The 27,599-nt window shown below is 37.3% G+C and overlaps 1 protein-coding gene across 2 annotated transcripts in view; it reads left to right on the top strand.

Annotated features, from left to right (window-relative positions):
* LOC145692874 (uncharacterized) overlaps nt 1–21,867 on the top strand; it is a 61,617-nt gene extending 39,750 nt beyond the window's left edge. For both annotated transcript variants that reach the window (XM_081768412.1, XM_081768413.1), the window contains exons 11-12: nt 12,697–13,010; nt 15,778–21,867. In XM_081768412.1, the coding sequence (XP_081624538.1) occupies nt 12,697–13,010; nt 15,778–15,929 (466 nt within the window). In that variant the 3' untranslated portion in view covers nt 15,930–21,867. The remainder of the gene's footprint in view (nt 1–12,696; nt 13,011–15,777) is intronic.
* The last annotated feature ends 5,732 nt before the right edge of the window (nt 21,868–27,599 follow it).

The raw sequence follows: 27,599 nt of genomic DNA on the forward strand, positions 1-27,599 counted from the left end.
TGCTGGAGGTGCAGGCGTGTTCACTTCTGAAATGAAAAAGAAAAGGATGTTCATATCATAGAACAATGCATTTTGCAACATAGTCTATACAGATCCTGCCTTATATACACTGCTAATTTCAGCTTCCTAGCTCATTTTTTTCTTGGTAAGGCTTAATCTTTATCAGCGCTCTGCGGCAATAAAGTACCCAAATTGGATTTTTCACAACTACAGGAAGCAGTCCGTCACAGTAAAAACAACAGCGGCGTGAACACGTGCCTGTAAAGCGGGTTTCAACATGCTTCAGTCAGCAGTCGAAGAGTGGAATTTAACAGTGCTGCACGCAGTAACTTGGTCGCATTTTTATCATGGAGCAGAGGTCTGCAATTAAAAAATGATAGAATTGAAACTTCTAGTTTTACGTTCCACGATTATCCCCTTTAGGCTAGAGGGAGCAGATAATTAGTGAAAGTGAATGATTGTACCGATAAAATAATGTGGTACGAAATAGAAAACCCCTAGAAAATCTTTGGAGATGATTCATCCACTACAAATTTGCGTGACTAGGGATCATATCTGGGATTCTTCGCACCAGAAATGAAATAAAATCTTCCAGTTTAACGTCTCACGTTTTTACCCTTTAGGCTAAGGGGGACGGTTTGATGAAGGCAAGTTAATGATAATGGAAGAATCAGTGGAATGAAAATGTGGGAGGAAACGGAAGCACTACAAGAAAACCCACAGACACAATGTTGTCCACCATAAACGTACTTGTCCGAGAATTGAACTAGGGACCCCATGCACCAGAGGTAAACTCTGTACCATTGGGCCACAATGCTTCTATACCACTTGAGCTTCTGGCTGTAAGCAAATTTGTGTACTAAAATTGGAAAAATCGGTCATGGAAACATAGGAGAATGCTTATGAGCATGGAACTTGTGTAGAACAAGCCCATTTGAGTGGCACAAATGCATTTATGAGGACAAGGAAACCAACATCAACTAAGGTTCGCTTGCGTGAGTTACATGTCAAGTCTCTTGATTACCTTCGTAATCCACGGTTCTCATTCACTACGAATTTGTTCTAGAAGCCCAGGCTATCAATGGCAGCTTCTATCTACAGGTCGTGAAGCGACTTCTCCACCGAATAATCCGTGTCAGACCACAGTTAATAAGCGTCGGAAATTGGTATCTTTCCCACGACAACGCTCTCTCATATTGCTGTAACATTGTGAAACCATTTTTGGCCAGAAGCATGGATCTGTCATCGACAATTCACTGTACTCGCCTGACTTGATTCCAGTGAGCTGCTTCCTTTTCCCGAAATTGAAATTTTACGTTAAGAAACAATATGTTTGACACATGGAGACCTTCAAGATGGCCGTACGAAGGAAACGGAAGGTCATCAACGAAGATGACTATATATATATATATATATATATATATATACCGGGTGAGGCATTTAAAACTGTTTTTTTGAATATCTGGAAAACTACAAATCGGATTTTGAAAAAGTTGTAATAAAAGTTGTTCGTCTCGAAGGGGGACATCCAATGATACCACACTCGACCCCCTGCCCCCACCCCCCGGGGGCGGGAGGGGGGCAACTTTGAAATCTTAAATAGGAACCCCCATTTTTTATTCCATATTCTGATTCTCCGTGAAAAAATACGTAACTTTTGTATTGAACATTTTTTTCGTTGCGTGATAGATGGCGCTGTAATCGACAAAAATCAAAATGGCTCACAAACATTTGAAAAATGAGGCATTTAAAACTGTTTTTTTGAATATCTGGAAAACTACAAATCGGATTTTAAAAAAGTTGTAATAAAAATTGTTCGTCTCGAAGGGGGGCATCCAATGATACCACACTCGACCCCCTGCCCCCACCCCCCGGGGTTGGGAGGGGGGGCAGCTTTGAAATCTTAAATAGGAACCCCCATTATTTATTCCATATTCTGATTCTCCGTGAAAAAATACGTAATTTTTGTATTGAACATTTTTTTCGTTGCGTGATAGATGGCGCTGTAATCGACAAAAATCAAAATGGCTCACAAACATTTGAAAAATGAGGCATTTAAAACTGTTTTTTTGAATATCTGGAAAACTACAAATCGGATTTTAAAAAAGTTGTAATAAAAATTGTTCGTCTCGAAGGAGGACATCCAATGATACCACACTCGACCCCCTGCCCCCACCCCCCGGGGCGGGAGGGGGGGCAACTTTGAAATCTTAAATAGGAACCCCCATTTTTTATTCCATATTCTGATTCTCCGTGAAAAAATACGTAACTTTTATATTGAACATTTTTTCGTTGCGTGATAGATGGCGCTGTAATCGACAAAAATCAAAATGGCTCACAAACATTTGAAAAATGAGGCATTTAAAACTGTTTTTTTGAATATCTAGAAAACTACAAATCGGATTTTAAAAAAGTTGTAATAAAAATTGTTCGTCTCGAAGGGGGACATCCAATGATACCACATTCGACCCTCTGCCCCCACCCCCAGGGGGCGGGAGGGGGGGGCAACTTTGAAATCTTAAATAGGAACCCCCATTTTTTATTCCATATTCTGATTCTCCGTGAAAAAATACGTAACTTTTGTATTGAACATTTTTTTCGTTGCGTGATAGATGGCGCTGTAATCGACAAAAATCAAAATGGCTCACAAACATTTGAAAAATGAGGCATTTAAAACTGTTTTTTTTGAATATCTGGAAAACTACAAATCGGATTTTGAAAAAGTTGTAATAAAAGTTCGTCTCGAAGGGGGACATCCAATGATACTACACTCGAGCCCCTGCCCCCACCCCCGGGGGTGGGAGGAGGGCAAATTTGAAATCTTAAATACGAACCCCTTACTGCAATGGGTGAAGTTGGTACTGTTGCAAGAACATAACTTTTATTTTAACAGTTGTGGAATTTGAAGTGCCATTCATTTGGATTCTTCATATTTTCTTACGATACTTACTTCCAGTTGTACAAGGCAGTTTCGTCAAACATCTCGATTACTATTTATGATTACGGAACACTTTAGCATATCCTTTAGGCTGTATCATTGTATCACGACCCTTAAGCTCAAGCTCAATCCTATTATAAAACACGATGAGAAGTGAGATAGGAGTGTCCTGGAGAAGTTAGATATAGTGCATTCATTCAGCCAATGGAACAAGATGCAAATCTTAGCAGAGTTCTTATTCTGCCTTGCATATCCATCTACAAAGTGTCGAATTTCTGATACGCCTTCACATGACGTGTTTTGCAGACGATGAAACACTACTGATGCAATTTCCGATGATCCTTTGGCTACGTGTGCTTCTGTCCAATAATATACTGTGTAAACAATTTGTTCTTTGTTTGCCTATCGGTTGACGTTCCTTCGTAAATCGTAAAATTAAACAACTAAAATTGTGCTGCTGTAATAGGCGGTTTGATCTGGAACTCGAGGAAGAACATGATTCTTTTGCGAGTCGAATAATAAAGTGATTGCATCATTGTTTCTACTTTTCAATAAGGAATGAAAGGCTTCACCTTTCTCTTATGTATCGAAAATTCAGTTTCACAAGAGGTATTCCTTGATTGAAGTCTCAACTCAAACTGCATACATTTCGAACATTTATTTACAGCAGGACTTCCAAAACTTATATTGTATTCAGTTACAAATAAGAGTATGGAACCCGAAGATCGTTTTCCACATCGTTATTGTACAGTTGGTGAAGTTTTGCTACAGACAAATAACTTGGCAGCTAATGCTTCTTTCCATTTTCTCGTCTGCAATAATGTTTCTGTACAGGAATTAGTCTTTCACAGGCCCGTTTTTATAATATTGTGCGCCTATGTGCCCTTTTGCTGCCTCCCCGCACAATTTTGCCGCCCCCTCAAAAACGACCAATATTATTATAGTTGAATTCAGTTATTTGGGTGGGGGGTCGCTGAGATGTATAACGACAGCTTTAATACATTTCAACTTCAAGGTCATATTCCACTCCCCAGGAAGGGGGCGAGATTTTAAAAGTAATCGAAAACGACAGATATTAGTGTTGAATTCATAGTTTTCGAGGTCGCTAAGTTTAACGTTATCATTTTTCATGATGTTTTAAGTTCATCCTCACCGCTTGGAAGGGTGGTGGGAAAGGATGACTTTTTTAACATATTTTCTCGCCCTTGCGCGGGACTCTGCAGATAAGTTTTAAATATTACTTTATTGTGAATCTTAGAGAAATTCCAAAATTTTGCCGCCCTGTGTTCGAGCATAGAATAGCACTTACCTAAATACGGGCCTGGTCTTTCAATGAATGTTTTAACAGTTTTCTTCTTGGCTTCAAACATATGGGACTTATGGTCTCCTCTGTTTTCTGATGCCAGCTATCCACTTTCAAAATTCCGTTTACATATTAGCTTAAACCGTTTCTCAGATACTCCTAACACACAACAAAAAAATTCTTACACACTATCAGCAGTGTTTTGATGTCACTATCACATTTCGGATCGTAATATCGAATGCAAAGCTGTGTTGCTTCTTCCCTGTTGTTCTTTGGTCTTTTTCGTTGTGGTGTTGAAGGTTTCGTATGCTTTAATATGAAATTGTCTTGGATTATTTTATTTTTAACCAAATAGAAGCATTGGTGAAATTTGCAAATATCTTGCATACTCATTTCTGTACATCTAAGTCTTTCCTCCTACATGGTTACAGTTAAAGTGTTTCGTGCAAACATTTGGGTGAATAGGTTGACTCTTTTAATTTTTACGTTTTGCGTTTCCACTTGTCAGGATTACGCATTTTCTTCCTGCCGTTTCCAGGTGGACTTGGTGTAATAATAACATCCTCCTCTTTCAAATCTTTTAATCTTTCCATCTCCGTGGACATTTACGCCGGAAAGCTTCTTTTTAATAGGACAGAGTGATTTCATTACACTCTTCAAGCTACTTTTGCTACTCCAACAATGGCGTCGTAGTAAATAAAACCAACCTTATCGTTAAAACCTTATCAAATTTTCAGTTATAGCCGGTGATAACACAATATTCTTTCTTGAAGGAGAAATGAATGTAAATCCCGTGAAATTTAATTGTTTATCACTATTATCTTGCTTGCTGATGCAATGCATAGCATTGGGACAAAAGACAATTTGAACCGAAAATGGCAACTAGTCATTCAATGGTTATAGAAAAGAGCCGTTTTATAATTAAAAAATCCTTTCCTTATCAGTGCGCCATGTTGTTGTGGACAATATCACTTATGAACAAAAACCTACTTTTCAAATTACTTTTTTAAAAATGTTTTAGACAGTTTTGGCAAGAAACCAATTCATAAACAGAAAGATACGACCTCAAAGATTTCAAAGCTACTGATATCTCAATTTAAAAAAGAAAAAATGGACAAGATCCGTTTTGAAAATAAACTCGACAATTAAAACTACTTTTAGCGTTACCCAGGAATAACGACGTGGACGTAGTAGTAATTTGTTCCCTTCGGGGTGCTTTTTTAATGTGAGTCCCCTTGCCTCTCACCATCGGGGTGCTTGTTTCAGGTGAGTCCCCTTGCCTCTCACCATGGGGGTGCTTGTTTTAGGTGAGTCCCCTTGCCTCTCACCATCGGGGTGCTTGTTTTAGGTGAGTCCTCTTGCCTCTCACCATCGGTGTGCTTGTTTAAGGTGAGTCCCCTTGCCTCTCACCATCGGAAGCTCCATATTTTACCGAAGCAAATGTTCAAAATGGTGTCCGTTTTCTGCAATACACATTACAACTCTGTTTCTGAAGGACAATTCTACTGCTCTAAGTGTCTCTTCGCTAATGTTTGCACATGCATTGATTATGCGCTGCCGCATATTTTCTGGGGTTGTTGGTTCTTCCGTGTAACATTTTGCTTTTAGCGTTCCCCACAGGAAAAAGTCGGAAGAAGTTAAATCAGGGGATCGTGCAGGCCAATTTTGAGGACCACCTCGTCCAACCCATCGATCAGGATATTTTCTATTCAAAACCTCACGAGATATCCGTGAATAATGCGCTGGACATCCGTCTTGTTGAAACCAAATATTCATTCTTGTTTGAAGTGGGACATCTTCCAGTAGTGTTGGCAAAATATTATCTAAAAAATCGGCATACATTTGACCATTCAAATTCCCGTCTATGAAGTATGGGCCAATTATTCGAGTACCTAAAACACCGCACCAAACGTTCACACTCCATGGACGTTGACGCTCGGCTTGCCTTAACCAATGAGGATTATCTACCGACCAATAATGCATATTATGCCGATTCACTTGACCAGTATTCGTGAAAGTTGCCTCATCAGAGAAAAGTATCTGTGAAATAAAATCATCATTAACTGCTAATTGCTGTTGTATCCAATTGCAAAAGTTCAAGCGGTGTTGAAAGTCGTCCCCATGTAGTTCCTGATGCAACGAAACGTGATATGGATGGAATCTGTGTTCATGCAGTATGCGCAGAACACTTCTTTGCGACATTCCTGAACTTCGTGCGATTTGCCGAGAACTGATGTGAGGATTTGCAGCAACTGCAGCTAAAACATTCACTGCGGCATTTTCGTTCGTCACAGGCCGTGATCGGACTCGTTGTCTGGGTTGAATACTTCCAGTTTCAATAAATAATTTAACAATACTGACATAACCCTGAATGACATGTGAACGTACTTTGTGAGTACGTTATGTAACATTGTCTTTCTTGGCGCTGTATAATAGATGGCGCTCTAATAGACAACAATCAAAATGAGTAAACACCGCTGACAAGTGATAAGAAAATGTTCGAAATTGTGACTATTTTTTGCGATATATTTTGCATTATTCAAACTACCGTCTACGAAGCAAGAACTGCTACCACGCGTAGCAGTCCATGGTTAGATTTCCTGTAGGTGTAACACTTGCAATTAGGGATGGGCACAAGCGAGTTCGAGCAAGTTTTCTTTGAAACTCGACTCGACTCGACTCGACTCGAAAAACTTCCTCCAACTCTACTCGAATTCGGGTTAAGTTTCGAGCCAATTCGAGCTAAATCCTGTGTGTAGTTCCAAATACTCTTTTCAAATATCCTACGTAGATAATATAATTATCAATGATATTACTAGTAATATACTACCACTACTACAACTTATTATTATTATTATTATTATTATTATTATTATTATTATTATTATTATTATTATTATTATTATTATTATTATTATTATTATTATTACTATACGAAAGATAGGCGGTTTCTATCTGAATACTAAAAACTAGTGACTGTCTATCTGCGTAGTCGACAAGTCTTTAGGAGGCAAGGACATCGGTCATGAGGTTCTGGGTTTGAGTTCCGGAGGAGCAAGCCAAAAATTGATAAAAGTTATAGGGCGTCGGTCAAACATGTTCAAAACTGCTTGGTCCGGGTTTAGGGTTGTCATCGGCTCAAGCGGTCGGCTCACAGCTTATTCACTATCAAGCCAAACAGAAAAGTGAGCCAACAGCTCACCCAAGCGAGCCGGCTCAGTTCAGCTGAGTCGAACCGAGTCGATGGGCTGCTTTTAATGGAGCTGGCTCGAGCCGATGGCTCACATGAGTCGAGTTGGTGGCTGATCCGAATGGAACCGGCTCGAGCCATCGGTTCAATTGTGCCGAGTCGCTGGCTCGTCCCAACCAAGCCGGCTCAATTGAACCGAGCCGATGGCTTTCCATCCCAACCGAGCCGGCTTGAGCTGTTCGCTCAGTTGAACCAGCCGAGCCTATTGACATCACTGCACGGATTGGGCTTCTTCTGGGGCTCAAAAAGTCGACCGTGCAGGTCTAAGCCTAGACGGTAAGAACTACAGTATATACTTATATTGGTGCTCACGAAATTTGAAGCTGTCTCGTTATAAAAATCTATTGTTGTCTCGTTTTCGAGACGAGATGACATATACTAAACGTACCCCCACCAGATGTACCTCTGTCGTGAGAAATATTAAAAGTATTCGACATTACTGCTTACATTTCTCATGGCTTTCGCTTTCCAGTCTAAACAGGTCATAATTTAAAAACGAGTTAAAAAGAGCTGAATGTGCGAGCCATTTATCAAACTCGAGCTCAAAACAGTGACTCGGCTTGAACTCGACTCGAGAAAATTACCTTTGACTCGACTCGAATTCAACTCGAGTCGAGTTTAAGCTCGACTCGCGCCTATCCCTACTTGCAATGTGTAGTCTATTGCAGAAAAGGGGGACCATTTCGAACGTTTGTTCGTTTGTTCAGTAAACAATGAAGATGTGTGAGAGGCAAAGAGACAACCCCAAAACAAACACCCGAATGGTAGGATGCAAGAGGCTCAACTAAAACAAACACCTCGATGATGAGACTCAAGGGGACTTACCTGAAACAAGCATCTCCTTAGTGAGAGGCAAGGGGACTCACATTGAATCAGCAAACCAAAGGCAACAAACTAATAGATACTACGTCCACGTAGTCCAATTGAAGTAAATTTCACCTACATCGGTAACAGAAATTACACCAAAAATTTGGGCAAAGTAATGAATTATGTTCTGGAGAATCAAGTGTTTTGCTTAAAACATTACAGTTTCTCATTAAAGATTTTAGAATAACCACCTTTCAGAATAACTGAGATAGCGTTACGGTAGTCAACTATGGTGTCATTTGATAGCATTTACAAAGATATCAAAACTATCTACTTTAATTTTCTTAATCTGATGCGTATTTCTTGGATAGTTTTCAATTGTTCGTAACAAATTTTCGTCGATTACAGCGCCACCTATCACGAAACGAAAAAAATGTTCAATACAAAAGTTACGTATTTTTTCACAGAGTCAGAATATGCAATAAAAAATGGGGATTCATATTTAAGATTTCAAAGTTGCCCTCCTCCCGCCCCAAGGGGTGGGGGCAGGGGGTCGAGTGTGGTATCATTGGATGTCCCCCTTTGAGGCGAACAACTTTTATTACAACTTTTTTAAAATCCGATTTGTAGTTTTCCAGATATTCAAAAGAAGCAGTTTTAAATGCCTCATTTTTCAAATGTTTGTGAGCCATTTTGATTTTTGTCGATTACAGCGCCATCTATCACGCAACGAAAAAAATGTTCAATACAAAAGTTACGTATTTTTTCACGGAGAATCAGAATATGGAATAAAAACTAGTGGTTTCTATTCAAGATTTCAAAGCTGCCCCCCTCCCGCCCCCGGGGGGTGGGGGCAGGGGGTCGAGTGTGGTATCATTGGATGTCCCCCTTCGAGACGAACAACTTTTATTACAACTTTTTCAAAATCCGATTTGTAGTTTTCCAGATATTCAAAAAAACAGTTTTAAATGCCTCATTTTTCAAATGTTTGTGGGCCATTTTGATTTTTGTCGATTAGAGCGCCATCTATCACGCAACGAAAAAATGTTCAATATAAAAGTTACGTATTTTTTCACGGGGAATCAGAGTATGGAATAACAAATGGGGGTTCCTATTTAAGATTTCAAAGTTGCCCCCCCTCCCGCCCCCGGGGGTGGGGGCAGGGGGTCGAGTGTGATATCATTGGATGTCCCCCTTCGAGACGAACAACTTTTATTACAACTTTTTCAAAATCCGATTTGTAGTTTTCCAGATATTCAAAAAAACAGTTTTAAATGCCTCATTTTTCAAATGTTTGTGAGCCATTTTGATTTTTGTCGATTACAGCGCCATCTATCACGCAACGAAAAAAATGTTCAATACAAAAGTTACGTATTTTTTCACGGAGAATCAGAATATGGAATAAAAAATGGGGGTTCCTATTTAAGATTTCAAAGTTGCCCCCCTCCCGCCCCCGGGGGGTGGGGGCAGGGGGTCGAGTGTGGTATCATTGGATGTCCCCCTTCGAGACGAACAACTTTTATTACAACTTTTTCAAAATCCGATTTGTAGTTTTCCAGATATTCAAAAAAACAGTTTTAAATGCCTCACCCGGTATATATATATATATATATATATATATATATATATATATATATATATATATATATATATATATGCAGAAAAAATTACATGTTGAAGTCGTTATAGTAATTTTACTATTCCCCCTCCCCAGTATTTCTGTCAAACTTCGAGGGTGGCGCGATTTCTTCATGTGACTATCCAGTGTGTCTATAAACTCAGTTCTCTCCTAGACTTTTACGTTGAAGCATGGGTAACATATTTATCCTTTGTGATGGCGACTGAAGCTTGATATCCCAGCATTCGAGGCGAATAGGGCGCTAGAAACTTTCAATTGAAGAGAAACTCGTGCCTTAACTTTCTTAGAGCAAAGGTATTCTGTAGTTCTCGTAGCTTTAGAATTGAAAGATTCATATTAAATTATTTATCTTCTCAAAAGGCAGTCATTCCTATTGCATAACTCGAAAACAAAAAGTAGGCTCAGGTAGACCAAAGAAGACTATGAAAAGTAATGTTTGATACATCGATAACAATCATAGTTTTTTAAAGTACTATGAACTGCCTTTACGACGTGTTTTAACCCTTTCACTGTGGAAGGCGACGGAAAGAAAATTTCCCTAACCTGCGAATGTCGATTATAGTCGACGTGTTAAAATTTGTCTGTATCTTGGTTTTGTCGATTGGAGTCGCCAAAGGTTTTCTGTCTGATTTCTATTGTTTATCGAAAACAATAGAACACAAAAAATTGAACGGTACAACTTTGGCGACTACTCTCGACAAAGCCAAGATACGGACAAACAAATTTTAACACGTCGACTATAGTCGACATTCGCATGTTAAGGAAATTTTCTTTCTGTCGACAAAAGTCGACTTCCTCTGTGAAAGGGTTAAAAAAAACTGTGAAGAAGAAAACTGGATTTTGGAAGAAATGCGAACATGGAATACAAAAGCATTGGAAGAAGGTGATGTTTTCAGATGTGTGCACTTTCAGACTGTCCAAGAAATAATAACTTGATATCCAAATGGTAGCTTGAAAAGGACTCTTATATGTATATATAACCTAACTTTTTTTTCTTGTTGTTTTTGTTGTATGCTCATGCAATCATGGGCGGTCACGTTAAAAAAAAGAAACAAAACAGACATACATCGCCAGAACGAACTTAAACATAATTAATTTTTTCTTATTAACTTCTACAGGGTTTATACCAATTGTTCTATGTACTTTATTATTATACTCATTAAACAATTCTTGTAATATATCTATCCATTTATAATTTCCTTGAGTATTAAATTTTTTCCACATGTCGTGTTTAAAGGTTCTGTTAAAACGTTCTACGATATGTTGTTTTACGAAGACACATGTTCAAAATGGAGGGCTCAATATTGAAAAATTCGCAAATAACACACACACACAGAGAGAGAGAATTCAGACACAAAATTTTTAAGTTTGTTAAAAATACAATTAGAATTAATATAATTTACCTTGAAAGCGTTGAACTATAGCCTTTCACTACAATATTTCATTTCAGGTAGTTATATTCAAAGATTCTGTATGTTTATACTGTATTACAGAAAAATAAAAGCATCAACTGTTCACTTCAGGGACATGTAATAAGAGAAGGAACAAATTATTTGAGAAAACTTGCAAGAGTGAAACTGTTAAGTAATCTTGGATAATTCGTCGTTTTATCGTTATGTAGTCCGTTTCATAGCTTAATTGCACTATTAAAAGTCTCAACTCTCGTAGATAGATTATTTCTATAACAAATTAACATTTTGCAAAGACAATTTACCGTGGAACAATTCACAATCAACAATAACAACAATGAGAAAAGAAGTAAGCCAGAACTTGTGATTATATAAAGATAGCATCCTGTTATTCGTCTGGTGAAACAGGAAAATAAGGGTGGCGGAGTTTTAACCTAGAACCTCATGATTGCAGCGTAACTACTAGCCTACTCCCGACTATTTACTAGTCTTATAATCTTTTTAGCTTACCATATAGCGAATTCGTATGTTGTTTGTCAAAGTTCCGTTTGGATAAAAACTCAAACACTGGTTCTGATCTCGTTTTTACAGTAGGTCTCGTCCATCAAAACTTCTTCGGTGTTACATATGATAAAAATCATTATATTGTGTAGAAACGAAACAAACCGTGTGCAAATCATTTTCTACGAAAAACTGTATGAACATGATATAAAACAAAGGAAAAATCAGCAAATTAAAATGATGGATTGCAGAAGAAATCACTTTGTAGTGTTGTTAAATGAGGTAGGGCGCTCTTGGTTGGGCCACTTGCTTCTATGTACAATTTTTCTCAGGTTCTAAAGCATTCCTGTTGCTCTTTTCCTACCTAATCCGCAGCGAAATCACATCGAGATTCGCAGATGATTATCAAATCATGACTCACAATTAAAGTTAGCATTTGTGTACCTGTGGTTGAATCCTTCTCTCGGCGAAGTTTGTTTCAGAGCAGATTGATACAAGATCCTGGGTATGTCTCCGAAACTATATTTTCATTGTGCTTCCCTTCCATCATTACACGGCATTCCTAAATAGTTGGCACGCTTTGTTGCTATAGAACTGACATGACAGAGTCTTCTGTTGTAGTGTAATTTCAGGGAAACTTTTTACACTGCATTCGCGGTTCCCGGCCTTCCAATTTGATAAATTGATTACGGAATCGAGGTGTGACGATAGGTTGAAGGAGCGAAGGTATCTTGGTATTAAGGTTTGTTGCTAAGGTTTTTTTTTTTTTTTTTACTGTTGATCGGTCGTAGAGGTATTAGTATTATTCATTAACACTATTATAATTATTGTTTGTTTGTTTATTTATAGGTGCAGTATTTTCCCAGGTCCTGATGCAATGGCTGTTGCTTGTATTTTTCATCCAGAGACATTGGAAGTCCTTCTACCTAATACGCAACATAGCCACATAGATATTATAAGATGGTGTTGCACTGAAATTCCTGTACTTTGGTCTCGTAAAGATTCCGATGCCGTTATAAAGAAGTATTTGGCATTTACATTGAGAAAGGCCTTAAACATTCTTCTGAAGTATGGTGCTTTTGGCGTGCGTGAGAATGTAGAACGGCTGATGAGGATATTGTGTGTTCCGGCTGGAACGTGGACAGATATCGAGACCGCATTAGGTAATATTTGTTCATTCATGCATAAATTGAGAAGACAATTAGAAAGAAAAATACAGAGTATCAGACACTCAGTTAATGTATCTCGCCATATAAATATCAAAATATATAGAACTACGAGGGCTGTCCAGAAGGTACCAAACGTTTTGGCCTATCGCGGTAGTGGGTGGGGCTAGAGTTGTCATCTTGGTGTCAGAACGTTGCCACACTTACTGTGTTTTCTGTGACATGTTACAATGTGCACTGCAATAGAAAATTCCGCCTCCTGTGAGGTGTGTGAAACACTGAAAAAGTTAAGGCATGTGATTCAAAACAAGCGCCTGGTAAAACTTAGCGCGAAGGTGGTGTTTTTTCACGATAACGCACGTCCACACACGGCCAAGCGTACTCGAGAGCTCTTGCATGGTTTTGAATGTGAGGTGTTCGATACCCACCATATAGCCCGGATTTTTCGCTGAGCGACTATATCACCTCTTCCTAGCTATGAAGACGTGGCTCGCTACACAACGCTTTGATGCTGACGCCGAACTGCATGCCAATGTAAGCCAGTGGTTGAAATTGCAGGTGGCAGATTTCTACCCCAACGGTATTGAAAAACTTGTGCCACGATATGATAAGTGCTTTAATTTGCATGGTGGTTGTGTGGAAAATAGCTTAAGAATGTACCTTTCAAATGTATATAATGCAGTTTGGTTTGTTCATTCTGTTACTTTTTTTTTTATTATTTCAAAACGTCTGTTACTTTCTGAACAGCCCTCGTATATCTTGAGTATTACGCACATTATAAGTATTTTACATTATAATAGGGTTAGTGAGATTTCCGATCCTTAATGAATTTTTATAGAAAATAGATAATAAGAAGGGGGAAAATGCTAAAATTATATGGAACATCAAACAATATGTTAGTGTCTCCCCATCATATTAGTTTGGATGAACGAAAGAACGAAAATACCCGATCAGTTTCGACCAGCAGTTTGAAACGTACTTTGTGGGTTGAACCCAAGCACTTTATTTTTACTTCCTCGTATGGCCTTGAAATGAGACTAGAGAAAATTCTAATTATAATTCTAATAAGGTTATACCGCAGCAAGAATGTGTTGGATGCAGGTTAAAAATGATTTTGCACATTTAGGTACAATTCAGTCTGTGAGGAAAGGACTCACTTGTCGGACGCCCACGCTTGGCACGAAGTGCCTCAGAACTTCAGTGCTTTCCCTAGCCTTTTCCTTCAACAACTGTGAACATCGTGTGAACTTTTCTATGTATGTAGATAAATCTGTGGGCAAATTTCTCTCCCTTTCCTATCAAGTACTACATAACATCCGTAAGGCCTCCTGAGTTTGTCTTGTTTGTAAGAGAAAGGATACTAATGTAACAACGTCTTAAGTGACAAAATTGAAATGAAAAAGGGAAAAATCAAATCTCACCTATCACTTCATAAATTTCTATGATTGTCTTTTCCACGCGTAAGATAGTTGTGAGTATCACCATCTATTTTAATATTATCCAAATGATCCCGAGTAATTTTGAGAAGTACAGATAGGTCAGATATGTACAAAGAAGGAACTCATCATATTCAATTATTCAAATAGTTTCTTACAGCTGGTGCGCTTCGGTGATATCGTAGTTAGTAATTCTTATGACACATTTTTGTTGTTTGTATATATTCTGAAGTTTTGGCGAAGATCTCCAGAAGGCAATTCCCTACTTAATATGAGAATAGAATATGACAGGGACATAATTAAGTGTAGGTTCATTATTGGGACTAGAGTTCGTATTATGTAGGTAGCTTGGGCTAATTTTTTGCTTAGTGTGTCTACGTGTTCTTGCCATGAAAATTATCATCTAGATACATACCTAAAAATTTGACGATATTAGTAAAGGTACATACTTCATGATGAAGGAATATTTGCGGTAGTTGATGTGAAGTTCTGTGAGATAAATGGTAGTAGACATACTTTGTTTTATCTGCATTTAGTTTTAATTTATTTGCAGAAAACCACTGCATAAGTTGGGATGTTGTAAGATCAATGGCTTCTTGCAAGCTATCTCTTGTCTTTTTCGTTACAATTACTGTTGTATCATCAGCAAAACGGAGTATATTAACTTTTTCTATATTTAAGGATAAATCATTTAGATACAGAAGAATGAGTATAGGTCCTAGAACTGATCTTTTTGGAACACCTTTTCTACTTATTTGTTCATTTGAGTTTATTTTGCTCAGAGTTTAAGTTTTTTCGTCCATACGAAGGATTTGTACGATTTGTTTACGATTGTACAAGTATGATTTGAATCACCCCATAGCAATATTCCTAATACCATATTTTTCTAATTTACCAAAAAGTATATCATGATCTACACAATCAAATGCTTTTGAAAGATCACAATATATGCCTACAGGGTTGACTTTTTGATCAACATAAGCTATAACTATCGTGATGACCCTATTCATAAAGAAAACATATTCATTATGATAAGGAAAATGAATCCTCCTCCTCCGAACTGATAAATATCACCAATGCTTAGTAGAAATCTTTACCTCCTGCTCTGTCTCAAAGACGAGAAAACAATTAAAATTATTTCTTGGTATTCTACAATTTCCTTTTTTTTTAAAAAAAAAAAAAAATATTTAAAAGGGTTAACGTATTAAAAATGATTACATTGGTTTTCATTGTAAGCCTTCCATTTAGAATCCTCTCATTACTTTCGTAATTTATTTCGATTTATATAGTTTATTTATTTATATTGATGATCATTTATTTGTTAATAGGTAATTGCTGTCCACTGAAGCAGCTATGTAGAGTGGAAGTCCGAAAGTGTCTGAGAAAACAAACAGAAGAGAAAATGACTTTAAAAGAAGCTTTTGATCTTCTGAAAATACCTTTGTCAATAAAGGAGTTCCTGCTTTACCAGAGAAGATAAAGACTTGAAGTTTACAAGTAACTGGGAATTCTTTTTGAAGATACTTAATCTAGTACAAAGATTTATTTTTTTTTTGTATAAAAATTGTATCCACGTCTGATTATGAAAATATTGTATCCTCTTTTCAATATTGTCTAAGTTGGTTTAAAAAAAAAAACGTAAGAAATTCCCAACCTTTTCAGGTTCGCGTCATACCCTTGTAAAGGGGATTAGATTTTGGGGATCGTTATTAAAGTTTGATAACAATTTTTCCCCTTTCTGTTTGAGAATACTTCGGAATAGTTGGGAATCAGTGATATACGTATTATTAGTCCTATCTAATAAAAATAAAATGTTCTTTAACTAGATGTCTCATTTTATATTGACGTTACTGACGCAGCAAGTAGTGATTTTTGCCAGCTGTACAGCAGCAAAGGTAAATATTCCAAAATTGCCAGCGGCTGTATATATTACAGCATTTTCTGCCTAGTGGGCAAGATTAATCCACAAGAAGTGGTTCGATTATTTTCTGACTTCATTATTTCGTATTACGACAAACAAACCCTATCATTACTTTGTTTTTGTATTGAGAAAGCTTAGATACACAGCGTGAAAAAACGAATTTATCGAAAAGAAATAATCATATTTCCCAATGATAAGAAACCGTTTATCAGAGATGGCTACATAATTTTGAACTTGAAGATAAATAGCAAAACTTGCAGTAGGGGTTTTCTTCATTAATCATCGTGAACACGGATACACTATCAGTCCCAAGTCACAATTACCCATAGTAAATTCCTAAATCACGGCAGCGATCAAAGAGAAAAGGAGAGGCATGTTATGAAGGCAGGTCCTCTTGCTTTAGAATGATGCCTCCGCCCAGAGAAGTCTCCACACAATGGCAGCAATTGAGGCTGAAGGGTTTCAACTACTTGTACGTCGTCCCTACTCCATGCTGGCACCCAGCTACTTTCATTTGTTCCCAAAGTTAAAACAGCATATTCGCGGAAAGAACTTTGAAATTGATGCGGTTATTACACATGCTGTAGAACAATGGTTTGCTGACTACCAGTTTTTTGCAAGGTGTAACGGCTATATAACATTGATGGACGAAGTGCATTTTTGTAATGAGGGACTGGAAAAATATATTTCCATCTATGTCATGGATTGTAATTCTTGAACATTCCGCGTATATAATTTGTCATAAACAGTAAATTCATGACTATTGACGTACACATTAGTAAGTCAATTTAAAATTTGACATTTGTATGTGGGGGGGGGGGGGATAAATGTGTCAATTTACAACACAAGGTTATGCAACAATATATAGTGGTATCACGCCTTCGTGTAAGGGTGCACTTGAGAACAGTTTTCTGGTTTCGTGGCAGGCAGCTTGTTAAATAATTAAAAGACTTGTAAAAGAGTTTTTTTTTTTTAACTGTTGAATTTTATATCTAAATGCTAAATTAAGTTAGATGGGGATACTATAATCTGGTGGTTAGAGCGTTGAACTCACGTCCGCGTGGTCCTGGGTTCAATTCGCGGTCGGTGCTTCCCAATTCTCGTCGTAAGGCAAACTGGAGAGTCACGTGAATAAAAGACGACGGCTACTAGGTCTAGAAAACTCCCGATACGTCTGTTAGAGATAGGGCAACAAAGAGACTTGACCACTTAGTTCAGCTAGTCACCAACAGATGGCGTTGGAGCGGCTTAGCCCCACCTATCCAAGTGGCTTGGTTTGTTTTTTTTTTTAAAATTAAGTTAGACCTTAGTAGTGAGATATTCTAAAATGAATTTCCACAAACTTTATACGACTCAATTTTATATGAATGAACATGATTTCTAAAAATATAATACAAATACAGTAATAGGTGTTAGTTATTTCTGGTACATAACCGTTGTCACCGATATTCATCGATATATATATATAATTTATGAAGTCATTCGTTTTATTTTTCGACCATTTCATATTGGATTACTTCTTGCCCTAAGGGAAGTTAATAATACAAACTTACCTTAAATGTTCTGAAGATATCCCACCCAATTACAGAATATATATATATTTTATACCAAAGAAAGTCAAACATTCCAAACTTACCATCGTCATTTTAAAATGTTGTATGTCATTTTTGTGTATTTTTAATGTACAACTTCCTGTGGAAGTTCTAATATAGATCCAATATTCTTGAAATATTGAATCTGTAAATAGTACTATTATTAGTTCATATTGAAGTGAAGTAATAGGAATTATAGAACAGATAAAAATAAATCAAAATAGGTGTGCGTTTTAAAATATCTTTCTTTTTATTAAGCTTGTTCCTAATACTGGTAGTTGTTTTTCACCTAGTCATATGTATCAAAACGATACCACAAATAAGTTACATCACATGTCAGCGTTTTTGTATTGTGTAAGTAATACAAATTTTAGTAAACTACTAACATGCAATTAAATAGGTTTTTAACACTTCCAAAGTGCCAACTTTTGTTTGAATTGTTGAGAGATCCATTGTTGCGCAACGTAAGTTGATTCCACTGAATAATAAAATTGATTTGAACACATATTTCGTGATAATGAGAAAACAGGCACAAAAATTAAAGGAGTAGATATACAGTGGACCAATGGTGAACACGTTACCCAATTTATAATACTGTCTGCACTATTATGAAGTGAAAAAAGTGAGGGGTTGCAGCATCTTCGGATATTTCCGTTTTTTATTCAACTTTAGCGCGTTCTAGCTCATCGCACATGCAGGAACGTTGAACAGAGTTCTGCAGTTGGCTATTAATATTTCTCGAACCACTGTATCCATAATAAATATTTTGAAAATTGTAAATACTGTGTTGTGAAATTATACTATTACGAAGTACAGCATACTTCCTCCACGTCAAACAAAACTGTACTTAAATTTTTGTATCCGTTTCAAAGTCTCAGACGAAAGAGTATCCGATCATTTTTGCTTTGTGACCGTACTATGATCTGATCTAAAATAATATTTATGAGTTTGTTGAGCACTACATCGGTACTTATCTGTGAGGTCACAGACTTTTAGCGATGTACTGTAGCAGTAGATAGCACTGACTTCGAAGTTCATTCCTTGTCTTTCGACCTTCTTCTTGAATATTAACGATGTAAGAAGAGAGATTAGGTTTGAAACATATTGACTTGGTCCACATCGCGTTAATGATCTACAAGCAGAATCAACGTTTGGTGATACGTCTGATAACGAAACAAGATGTTTTGAGTACTGAAAATGGTAAAATATCCAGATTAAAGGAAAAATGTTTTGGCATGTTTGGTTTCAAAATTATATTATTTTTCTTTCCAATAAAAATCATGCTATGTATCACAAAATTTGTCTTGTGCCATGCTATACAGCAGGAATATATATGTAATATCTGAGAGCTCGCTTAGTAGTATACATAATTTTTACTATTTCAGAATATATTTAAAAATAGAGTGAGCGAAGATTAACTCTTTCGTCTTATTGTAATGGTTTTGTCGGTATGAAATTTTTTCGTCTTCAAATTGATATGGTTAAAATATATGTAGAGTAATTTCTGAAATACAAGACCACAAATGTGAATGCTTCTATTCGTACAAATCTTACGTAAAGTTGTGATGAGGTAGTACTTCTCAAATCTCATAGAATTTTGAATCTAATAAAATTTTCTTTTGCTGTGTATAAAAATACAGTATAGTACACAGTACGTAGTCTTCAGTATCTGTTTGGCCAAAACTATATTCGTGTAAATTCGGACCAATTTCTTTAATTCATAAATTGAAGTACATATATGTAGTACAGTATGCATCTTCAGGATTTTTTTTAACTATACATGTCGCACTATATTTATGCTTTCTGATGAGATTTGAGTATTTACTTTCAAGTGCTTTTTTTATTATTGATTATAAAGGCAAGTTAATGTATTACAATGTTCTATTTACAGTGATCTCAATAGGAGTAACTTCAATAACAACAACAGGTTGTAGCAAAGTGCCTTTACTTGTATTTAGAAATATGTAAAATTAAAAAAGTGTTCTTTATCTTTCAAGTATAATTTTTATTGCATTCTAGCTTTAGAAAAAAATCCAGAATCTGTTTCAATTATCCTTAATAAAGTTATAGTCATCTCACTTTGCTTTGTGTAGATAATTTTAAGGAAAATTGTGTTTAGTATATGTAAGTATTATTATTATTATTATTTTATAATGATTTATTCCTATTTATTTCATTAATGTAAAGCATTTATATATATAAAAATCTAGAACAAACTTAAATGGCTTATTTTGTATCAGTTTTCTAATAAACTGAAATGAAAATCCTGTCAGTTGATTAATCTAATAGTATGCACTAACGTATGATCAAATATGAGAAATATTTAATACATATTTTTTTTTTTTTTTTAATTATTTGTTTCAATTTTTATTATCATTATTTTGTAAAGACAGTGAAACTTCTATAAAGCAACCACACCTAGTTCCACTAAAAACTTGTGGTTAATAGGAGTTGGCATATCTCTTTCTCACGCATACATAAAGTGTATTCAAAAAGTATCAAACCTTTCGTTGGCAAAAATACATTTCTTGATTTGGAAATCCGGAACACTAATCCCTTTGAAAGTAATCTCCTTGGTAATGCACACACTTCTCCCAGCGCTTCCGCCATTGTTGGAATCATTTCTGGAACGCAGTTTTTGGAATGGTGAGCAACCCGTGCCCTCGCGTTTTGCGTTCCTTTTAGTAGCATTTTCAGCTTGGAGAAATAACCAACAGTCACATGGAGCCATGTCGAGTGAATAGGAAGCCTGACGACACACACGAATGTTATGTTTGGGCGATGAAAACCTGAATCAAATTTCGCGGACACTCTCCTCATGTCCAAATTCTCGTTCAAAATTGAATGTACCGACCCGATTGAATGGTTCCGCTTAGGTATCGCCAAGCTTTTGGCAAAAATTGATGCAATATCACTGCTCAAGTGTTTCTGTCGTTTTAGAAAAAACTGAAATCCGACGATCGCTCACGATATGTCTTCAGTCGTTGGCCGACTGTCATTGACTGTCGCTTTCTGCAGGCGGGAAAAAATTCACGACTGCGCATGAGGGTCTCCTCTACATCTACGTTGAAGAAAGTCTCCCGCGCTTCACTGATTCACGCGGGAAAAAATAAGGTTCGATATTTTTGAATACACCTCGTATATTTCAGTATCGCTGCTAAGAATATTAAAACATGTACAGCACAGTAAAATAATGGTGAGGAGGGATTCATTTTGGAAACAAAAGGTGTGAATTGAAGCCTTGATATTTTTTCTTACTTTACTCAATTTGTTTTTCACAATTTGGAATTCAGTTGACTGTTTACAAAGAATGAAGCAATTGTAAGCTGCCTCTGGTTGTTACATTCCTGATCACAAAAACCTAGATAACCTTCCAGAGTTTGTCCAAACAATTTAGCCAGTATCCTTTCCAATTCCTTCATGTTTGCACACAGGGAAATACATTTTCCCTACATTCTATCACAGCTTGTAGTATATAAGAGTAGACTATCTGTATGTTGCCATGAAACAATTATGTAATTTGCATGTCAAGGTATGACTTAAAAAAAAAAAAATCAGCATACTGGATGAAAGAATATCCTAGCCTGCAGAGAGCGCAAGATCACCAAGAAAAAATATAGAAAAGAATCACCCTAGCGGCTATACGTTAAATGAGTTAACTGAATCCAATTCTTTTTAGCACGAGTTTAAATCCAGTCTATCATAAACTTTTAGTAAAGTATGTGCGTTTAATTGAGAAAGATTACACTGCACAACAGAAACTCTGTGCTTTGCGAGAAAATATGTTTTTTGTATGTGTTTTTATATGAGAAAATCAAATCTGAAATTACTTTTTAGGTAGCACGTACACTTATGTCCAAAATTATTGTCGCATGTCAATAAATATGTTGTTGTAGAAATATAATTTGATAACGAATTCGCCCAGTATTTCTTATAATGTTATGTGTATAATCGGCATAGACATGTATGTGGCAAATTTCATGTCAAAAGAGCAGTAAATAAGAACAATAAAACGAAAAAAAAGTTTTCTTGTCCATTTAGCAACATTTTGTTTTACTTATTCTAATTTTAGTATTTATAATTCTTTTCCTATGAAATTTATCACAAATATACATTTCCCGATTATACACATGGTATCAGTATTAAAAGAACCCTGCAAAATCATTGTCAAATTATATTCTTAAAAGAATACAACATGAGTTTTTTTTTTTTTTTTTTTTTTTTTTTTTTTTTAATCGACAACTTTGTAATTTACATAAGGTCAGAATGTGAGGTACGGTGTTTTTATACGTGGAGATCTAATGTGCTTAAGAAGAGAATTATTGCACATAGATTGCAAAATACTATCATATAAGCACCACCTGGAACAGTTTTTCTTTAGATGGTGATACGTTATTTATAGAGGGATGTTTTTCCTCAGTCTCCGAATTATTGCTCACTGCTTAGGAACTTTTTTTTTTAAATAAGGGGCACTATTTTCTCGTATTGCACCTCATTACTTATCTAATTGCACGTGGTACCCCAATTGGGACGTAGTAATTAACTTGTTTACAATTTTGTGTTCCCTAACGGAGTCGACTTTTAGTGCTGAAAAAAAAAAAAAAAAACTATATTTAACTTACATCATTGGAATACAATGGCCTATCTGTGCAAAAATAAATCTGATCTATTTTGTTATGTATGTGATGAACATATATTTAAAAATGAAAAATGGAGTCTTACACCTTGAGTTAAAAAGGCTTACCATTTGTACTTGGTCATAGGGTTGGTAACCAGGACAAGACTTTTGTACCACAGATATGCTGCATTATATGTTCCACGAATTTGAGAAACTGCCTACTGATTTGACGACATGATTGAACGAGTGGAGAAAGTTGTTTTGGAGGATCGTCGAATGAGTGTGGAACACGTCGCCTCCAAAGTTGGTATTTCCGTGGGGTCTGTACACACTGTCATCAGACCAGCTTGTGCGACGCCGAGATTGTCTTGGTTCGTTGTCATATTACGTTCTGCCATCTTTGCAGTGTCGCAAACATGAACGCACATTAGACACATCCATGACACAATCATCACATGTCTTACTCAACTGGCGATGAATTTCAAGCGATGACACGGCACGCAATTGGAGAAAACGAATGATTACACACTGTTCTTGTAATGAAAACGTCGGAGTATCGTGGGTATCAAAAACAATCATCCGCTGCCGCTAGAATTCTGTGTACCGTATAGTGTCTATCTGTTACACATTGACAACTAATGATCGCGTATTTTAAAACAAACAGCACGTTTCTATCTGTTACCAGCCGAGAAAAAAAAAATGGAGGTGTTGTAACGTGAATACACCCCGTATATCTATATTTTTGTCTTTTAACAGTGACGCAATACTCGAACAGTGATTCATACTATTTGTAAAAGTAGTTTCAAAAATTTATCATGTAAGGTGTGTAGAAGTGAAATAAACAGGGGATTTAGTTGCATGAATTTTTTTTTCTATTTGAAAAAAAAATATGTAACCCATAAAAAATATTGAAATATTTTAAGATTCTTGGTTCTTTTATAGTCAATCTAATCCTTTTCGTCGCTCCTTGGTATTATACTCATTTTATTTCGGTTTCTTCGACTAATGGTATAGTAATCAACCGGCCACAATATAACGTCACTAAAACGCGATATAAATAGGAGCATGGCTTGGTAGAAAGAATTGACCACTACTATAACGTGAAGTTATTATCAATCATAATTATGTGTAAAACAATTACCAATTCTTGCAATGTTCGTTCTCAGAATAGTAAATTCTCACTTCGCTTCATCACGTATTGCAAGATACGTCTTGCGATCTTGCTAGAATAAGTTATAAATATTAATGGTAAATTAAATATTACTCAGTTTAATATTATGTTTATTTAAAGGTACATATCCACGCCTGGAGTACATTAATTTACTGGTATATATTTATTCATTTATATTTATTATTAATAGTGTATAGTAATATTTACTAAATTTATGTTGTATATATACAGCGTGATTCAAAATGATGTGAACGATAAGGAAACGTTCTATAAGTGATAATACTCTATCAACAATGAAATCTCTATGGAAATACTTTCAATATTATCCTCAAGTTTTGTTTGGAACGAGCGTAGTAGTTTATAAAATTTATCTGCTAGGTGGCAGGGCTGCCTGTGGTGCAGAGAGAGCATTTTGCGTTTTACAGTTTCACATTTGTCGGTCTGTTGTTAGTGTTCAACGCGAGTTCCGCACAAAATTTCATAAAGATCCACCATCAAAGAACTCCATACGTAAGTGCTATGACAAATTCAACAGAATGGGATGCATTTGTAAAGAAAAATCGCCCGGTAGGCCGTCCACTTCTGAGGCAGATGTCGAAAGGGTTCGAACCAGTTTTCAACGCAGCCCACGAAAGTCAACAAGGAGAGTTAGCAAAGAGCTTCAAATGCCTCAAACAACTGTTTGGCGTGTAGTGCGTAAACATTTAAAGATGTATCCGTATCGAGTGCAGTTGTTACAACACTTAACACCTAATGATCACACGTGTCACAAGACTTTTTGTGAGTCATTTCAAGAGTTGTGCAGTGTTGATGATTTTTTGGGCAAACTTTGTTTCAGTGATGAGGCCACGTTCCATGTGACAGGAAGAGTGAATAAACAAAATGTTCGCATTTGGGGAACTGAGAAGCCTCACCAAATCTGTGAAATTGTGCGTGATTCACCGAAGACGAATGTGTTTTGTGCAATTTCATCTTCAAAAATTTATGGTCCGTACTTCTTTGACGAAGGAACTGTGACTGGACAAACATTTCTACAATTGCTTACTACGTGGCTTATGCCACAGCTTGAACATGACAGTGCAAACTTCATCTATCAATTGGATGGAGCTCCATGTCACTTTCATCACAATGCCAGAAATTTCCTTAACAACAGACTGCCACACCGCTGGATTGGGCGTACAGGTAAAAATGATCATCAGCTTCTACGTTGGCCACCAAGATCACCGGACTTAACCTCCTGCGAATTTTTCTGTGGGGACATCTAAAAGACATTGTCTAAGAACCCCTTCTACCCCAAGATGTGAATGAACTGAAAGAGCGCATCACTGCTGCAGTGCTAACTGTTGATGCAAATATGTTGAAACAGGTCTGGGCGGAATTGGAATACCGAATAGATGTATGCAGGGTAACAAAGGGGCCCACATAGAACATTTGTGATGTACTATTTTCATTTGTTTATCACAAAAACTTGGAGAGTTTTAGCATTTAACTGTAAGATTTGAAGCTATTTGGATGATTAATAAAAAAGTTATAAGGAGTTGTAATCGTTCACATCATTTTGAATCACGCTGTATATATATTAGAGAATTATTCCCCATACTTAAGATGTAATCATATTCTTTATTACAGTTAGCTAGCTTCTAACGTTTTTTTTTTTTTTTTTTTTTTCATTCATGCTAGTTTCTTGCCTTTTAGAAGCCTGTCGTAGGAGGCCAGCAGAGAATCCCATTGTATTCAGTCTCCCTTGCTTGGAATTTTATATTCGAGTAGTTGGCGCAAAACATTTTCAAAGAAATATTTTGTAGCTATTTTTTTAGTAGGCCAAACCATATAAAAAGGCAGCCTCCCCCATCTTTCGTCGCTGTGCGTTGTAGGAGTCCTTGAGTATACTATCTCGGCCAGCCAGTCCGCTGCACTATTAGTGAATGTGCAGTTAGGAGAGAATCCCCTCTAGTTAGTTACTGTATGTAGTCAGATTAGAGATTCTACTACAATACTGATGGGCGCTAAAGCAATTGGGCTTTGGCCATAAGATAGCTTAAATCATGCTAGGGAATTAGGAATTAAGTTTGTCTCGTAGAAGTTTGATCCTACGCCTATAACACAGGCTATTGGGTCATTTATTGGTTGATTAGAGTGGAAGTATGTAAGCTTCCGGGACCGCGCCAAGGTTGGATGACGACAAGGTTGGACGACGACAAGCCTGGACACTTTTTGTGTCCAAGCTTGTCGTTGGCCAACCTTGTCGTCAGCGACCCAAAATGAGATATGTCAAAGCATCTCGGGGTCGATCCCGACAAGACTGGACACCTTCAGGAACGTGTCCAGGCTTGTCGTTGGCTAACCTTGTCGTCAGCGACCCAAAATGAGATGTGTCCAGGCTTGTCGGGATCGACCACGATAGCTTGGACACCCCAGGAATGTGTCCAGGCTTGTCGTCGTCCAACCTTGTCGTCAACGACCCAAAATGAGATGTGTCTAGGCTTGTCGGGATCGACCGCAACAAGCTTGGACACCCCAGGAATGTGTCCAGGCTTGTCATCAACGACCCAATTTGAAATGTCTGTTCCAACAAACTCTACCAGTTAAGGCGTTTCCAGTTCATACATACATGCCCTTCAATATAGAGTTGCATGGCTCGCATCTATATCACGGTGGTATAAAAATAACACTGCAGTATAATCAGAGAACAGTTGCCCTTGTACATTGATAACACTAACTGTCCTTGTACACCCGTACAAGTGAATAAACAGTTGTATTTGTCAGATCATTTAATTTAGAAAACGAACATCTGGTTGCTTAGTAGATTAATACCAAGGTTCTTCGAGACCTTTCGTATTCACCCACCAAGTGACCACAAATGATGGTTAGTTGTCCAATATTGAAGGATATGACGAACACAACTATATATCAATTTATTTATTAAGTGTCCAGGCTTGTCGTTGGCCAACCTTGTCGCCAGCGATCCAAAATCGATCCCGACAAGCCTGGACACCGCAGGAATGTGTCCAGGCTTGTCGTCGACTAACCTTGTCGTCAGCGACCCAAAATGAGATGTGTCCAGGCTTGTCGGGATCGACACGACAAGCTTGGACACCTCAAGAATTCGTTCGAGTCTGGCGCCAGAGGATAAATCGAGAAGTGTCCAAGCTTGTCGTCGTCCAACCTTGTCGGAAGCGACCAAAAGCGAGCCAATGGGACGCAGACAAGGTTGGACGACGACAAGCCTGGACACTTAATTTTGGTCGCTTCCGACAAGGTTGGACGACGACATGCTTGGACAACGACAAGCTTGGACACTTCTCAATTTATCCTCTTGCGCCAGACTCGAACAAATTCCTGAGGTGTCCAAGCATGTCAGGGTCGATCCCGACAATCCTGGATACATCTCATTTTGGGTCGTTGACGACAAGGTTGGACGACGACAAGCCTGGACACATTCCTGGGTGTCCAAGCTTGTCGTGGTCGATCCCGACAATCCTGGACACATCTAATTTTGGGTCGCTCACGACAAGGTTGGCCAACGACAAGCCTGGATACATCTCATTTTGGGTCGTTGACGACAAGGTTGGACGACGACAAGCCTGGACACATTCCTGGGGTGTCCAAGCTTGTCGTAGTCGATCCCGACAAGCCTGGACACATCTCATTTTGGGTCGCTGACGACAAGGTTAGCCAACGATTGTCGGGATCGACCCCGAGATGCTTTGACATATCTCATTTTGGGTCGCTGACGACAAGGTTGGACACTTTTTGTGTCCAGGCTTGTCGTCGTCCAACCTTGGCGCGGTCCCGAGGAAGCTACTGATGTAAAAGTCTGAATTTGTGTGTGCATGTAGTCCGGGGTC

Source organism: Thermobia domestica, chromosome 8, assembly GCF_964235325.1.
Source record: "Thermobia domestica chromosome 8, izTheDome1.hap1.1, whole genome shotgun sequence".
Lineage (NCBI taxonomy): Eukaryota > Metazoa > Arthropoda > Insecta > Zygentoma > Lepismatidae > Thermobia > Thermobia domestica.